At 38.7% G+C, this 4,293-nt stretch overlaps 1 protein-coding gene across 1 annotated transcript; it reads right to left on the minus strand.

Annotated features, from left to right (window-relative positions):
* Positions 1-2,882: 2,882 nt before the first annotated feature.
* LOC107857963 (receptor-like protein 33) lies at positions 2,883-3,875 on the minus strand. The gene is made up of 2 exons (XM_047403745.1): positions 3,554-3,875; positions 2,883-3,469 (listed from the first exon to the last, which is right to left on the minus strand). The coding sequence occupies exons 1-2, from the start codon at positions 3,873-3,875 to the stop codon at positions 2,883-2,885; spliced, it is 909 nt and encodes a 302-aa protein (XP_047259701.1).
* Positions 3,876-4,293: the final 418 nt, after the last annotated feature.

A 4,293-nucleotide genomic window follows, 5' to 3' on the forward strand; every position in this document is an offset into this window, starting at 1 on the left:
GATCATAAAATACCCAGTTACCTTTATCTCTTATATTCATCATACTTGTTAATTAGTAGACGTTTGTGTAACGCCCCGTACTTTCGGGCTAGAATCAAGACTATCGTCCCTACGCGTATAGACCCGAACTAGATGATTCCTAGTTAATATATGTGTGGTGATCAATCCTATAGTGTAAGAATACCTTTGAATATGAATTGAGGTCACAAAAATCCCCTAGCTTCTAGACGAGTTGGAAACATTTCTACTAATTATGTTTTAGTGGATGTTAAAACTTGAGTCAACTTCCATCAACCATAAATCCTGGTATATGATGAATTAGAGGGCCTACTATATATCAAATGAAAGGTTTTCGAATTAGCTTTCCAACGATACCAATTTCTCCTAAATCCGGTACCTAAGCAAAAAGTTATGATTATTTTTGTGAGTGTGGCGGTGGGGTCAAGCGATAAGCATGCGACGGAGCGAATTTTCAGGTTCTGTTTTCGCGTTTTTAAGGGAAAAATGGGTATTTCCACACACACACACGCTTCTTCACCTTAAACATGGGATTTTAATCCCAAATGATCATTATTGATATTTTCATCAAATTACTCCAAGAACACTCTCTAGGGTTTCAAACTAAAAATCCAAATAAATCAAGATTCAACCGTGGGTTTTAGAAGATAATTAGAGATTTGGAATTCCCAATCAGTAAGCTTCAAGAATCATCCATTTTTTCCAAAATAGAGGTATGTGGGGTTGTCCTAAATTTTATGGGCATGATTTTGAAAAGAATTTACTCAAGACTTTAATATTCATACAAGTATATGCATGTATTACAAGTGGGGTTTTCATTTTATTGCCAATACTATATTTTGTGATATCATTTTGAAAGGAGTATTGAAATATCATGGGGTTATTTGCCATATATCTCAATGTGTTGAATTTGTGGACATGTGAATTGAATTTCAAAGGATGTGATGAATGTGAATTGTGAACTCTTTAAATTCCCCATGATAATGTTTTAGTACCCCACGTGATAATAGTGTCAAATTATCGAGAGAATGAGTTTTGCAACTGGTTTGATACCACTTTATAAATGATAAAACTTTTTGAACTATTGCATGTTGAGTACCATCGTGTATGTTTTTTATGCATGGAAGTCTCATGTGTGTGCATGTTGAGAATGGCATAAGAAATTGGAGAGTTGATGTAGTACTGCAGGTTGGGGTATGACGATACCCAGTAGAGTAAGATGGATGTTTTGCCTTGAATTAAGTTTAAAGCTTAAATTTGTGTGAGTTAGGTGGTTACCCGAAGAAAGCATGAGTCAAATGAATCTATGCTGGAAATCATGATTGCCGACACGGGAACTTGGTGCCCTGCTGTGTGATCTTGCGTACCTAGTATTATGTCATCCCAAATTAGGACTAAAGGTTAGGAGCCCTGCTTTGTGATCTTGAGCTCTACCATGACATATTGATAGGGTATGGCACCCTGCTATGTGATCTTGTGTGCCTCCCCTCACTAATATTCCAAATCTGGGCGGCAACCGAGATTTGGCAGTTGGTGAGAACATGAAATTGTAGGGTGTACCACCTAACTCAGTAATGTTGCATTGTTGTTAAAAAATCATTATACTATGCCCATGTGTTTTGAACTATTTTGCGATAAAGAGGAGGGGCATGGATGCCCCGGTCCGTAGGTGTGAGAGGCTAGCGTTGGATGGTTTTAGACGGGGAAGGGGTAGACCGAAGAAGTACTGGGGTGAGGTGATTAGGCGGGACATGGAACAGTTACAGCTCACCGAGGACATGACCCTAGATAGGAAGGTCTGGAAGATGCGAATTACGGCAGAGGATTAGGGCCAGTTCGGGTCGCTAGTGTAGGGATTTAATTGGTGGGGGTGTATTCCGGTTATGATTCCGTATTCAGTGTTTCGTGTTCCGTGTTTCATGTTTATTACGAATCTGTGTGCTTTCCTCTGCTTTATATTCCTGCATTCCTGCTTTACTCTGTTTTATATTCCTTATGGGTGCCGTATCTATGTTATGTCATCTGCTTTTGTGCTGTACTATGTGTTTGTGTGATATCTCGTGACTTGAGCCGGGGGTCTTTCGGAAACAGCCTTTCTACTTCATCAGAGGTAGAGGTATGGACTGCGTACATCTTACCCCCCCAGACCCCACCAAGTGGGAATACACTGGGTTTGTTGTTGTTGTTGTTTGTGTTTTATAGTAGCTCTTATTTATATTATATAAAAATTTCTATTTTGTTTTTGGATTACTCTACATACCAATATATCTGTATTGACCCCCTCCCCTACCTCTCAGGTTCTGAGGTTTAGTGTAGGGGTCCTGATAAGCAGTAGATATTTGGACAGCAGATCAAAGCTCAGTGGTGCCTTCCATATTTCAGAAGGCCTAATGTCTTATAGTTATTTATCATTTCTATGATTTTGGTCTACCGGGGGCCTTGTCCCAGTTTCAGACAGTTGATATTTGATCATGTAGTAGAGATTTCGCTGACGATTATCAGACGTTGTTAGATGGTTCTAGATTTTGACTTTCATTCTAAATTTATGTTAGACTTATGACCATGATCCCGTTATTACATATATTTCCGAATTTCCTTATTGTGTATGAATGGTGTATATGATTTCAAGTTAGAACGGTGTCCGGGCATTCATGGTTCGGGATGCTCGTAATGGCCAGCGCCTCGGTTCGGGTCGTGACAGTTTACTACCTCATTAGGATTGGTAAGACCTAGCACCCCTGGCTTGTACTTATCCCTGACGTTTTTTATTATTAATAAAAGGCCGCTAGATACTCTATCTAGTGGTATGAATCAGCCAAAAAAAAAAATCAACTTATTAGCTAAAAGTTACTGCAGTAACTAATTCAAATTTCAACAATACTACCTTCCAAGTGCTGTGCAGCGAGATATAATTCTGTCAGAGCTGTTAAGTTGGCTAATTCTCTTGGCACAGTTCCAGTTAACTCATTTCTAAACAATGACGAAGTTTGGAGCTTTCTGCATTTCTCCAAGGTTGGTGGAATAATACCATCTAGGTAGTTGTTTGAGATGTCAAGCACTTTCAAGTTCGGAAGATGGTCACATATAGTTATTGGAAGCTTACCAGTCAGATTGTTGGTTGTAAGAGCAATGATTTGCATTGTCGTAATGTTAAATATTGATGTTGGTATAGAGCCAGTAAGTTGGTTACCTTGCATGTCTATGAATGCCGTGTAACGAAGATCACCAAGCTCTCGGGGGATTTCTCCATCAAGAAAATTTCTCTGCACTCTCAACACTTCCAACTTTGTTAGATTGGTAAGTGCGGAGGGTATTTTCCCAGAAAATTGGTTATTCGAAAGGATCATAATGCGAAGATTCGGTAACAAACCTAAAAATGATGGAATGGCACCAGTAAAGTTATTGTTTGTGACATCAATCAGTTTCAACCTCTGCAAATGAGCCAATTCTTCTGGCAAATCTCCATGGAAAGTGTTATTTTAGATGTTGAGAGAAACAAGAAATGAGAGGTTTCCAAGGTGTGGAGGAATGGTACCATGAAGTTGCATGCTAGAAATGTCTAATGCTACGACTCGATGGTGGCGGGAGCTGCAACTGACGCCAATCCAGCTGCAAACAGGGCTGGAAGAAGACCAGTTGGTTGCTAAGATATTGTTAGGACCAAAAGAAATACTATGAGATTTGAAGGAAAGAAGAGAAGCTTCATCAGTACTAATATTGGTAACAGTGGACAGTGAAGTATGGAAATGAATTAGTAGAATGAAAACTGCAAGAGGAAGGAGAAGATTGCAACTTCTTCCCATAACTATAACAGACGGATTTCTCTTTTTTCTTAAAACAAGAATTGATGAGGGCATATCAATGATTTTGAATGATCTATATAACTAATGAAATCAATTAATTGAATAGCTATGTATTCTTGTTAGCCTCTGGAGTGTTTTTTGGTTAAGACTTAAGAGTGTCAATTTTTAGTACGACAAGTTGTATTAGTGAGACTCGGTCGGCAGTCCACTCACGGCTTTTTCTTTTTGCTAGTTTCTGCCATTGGCCCCCACCACCTCTGAATTCTGAATTCATGGAAATTTGGCCATTTCTTTGACATGAAAAACTGGGTACATCTTTCACCATACTTTGGCTTTTCGTAGTATTTAAAGTAATGATATTTTTTGGGAAAATCCAGAAATAGCAATAGTTTGAGGCCTAATTATCAAACGTAGTGAGAGTTAAATTTTGCGCTGTATCAGTGATACAATAGTTTCTGAATTTTGCTCTAAA

This window comes from Capsicum annuum, unplaced genomic scaffold (assembly GCF_002878395.1).
Source record: "Capsicum annuum cultivar UCD-10X-F1 unplaced genomic scaffold, UCD10Xv1.1 ctg4751, whole genome shotgun sequence".
NCBI lineage: Eukaryota > Viridiplantae > Streptophyta > Magnoliopsida > Solanales > Solanaceae > Capsicum > Capsicum annuum.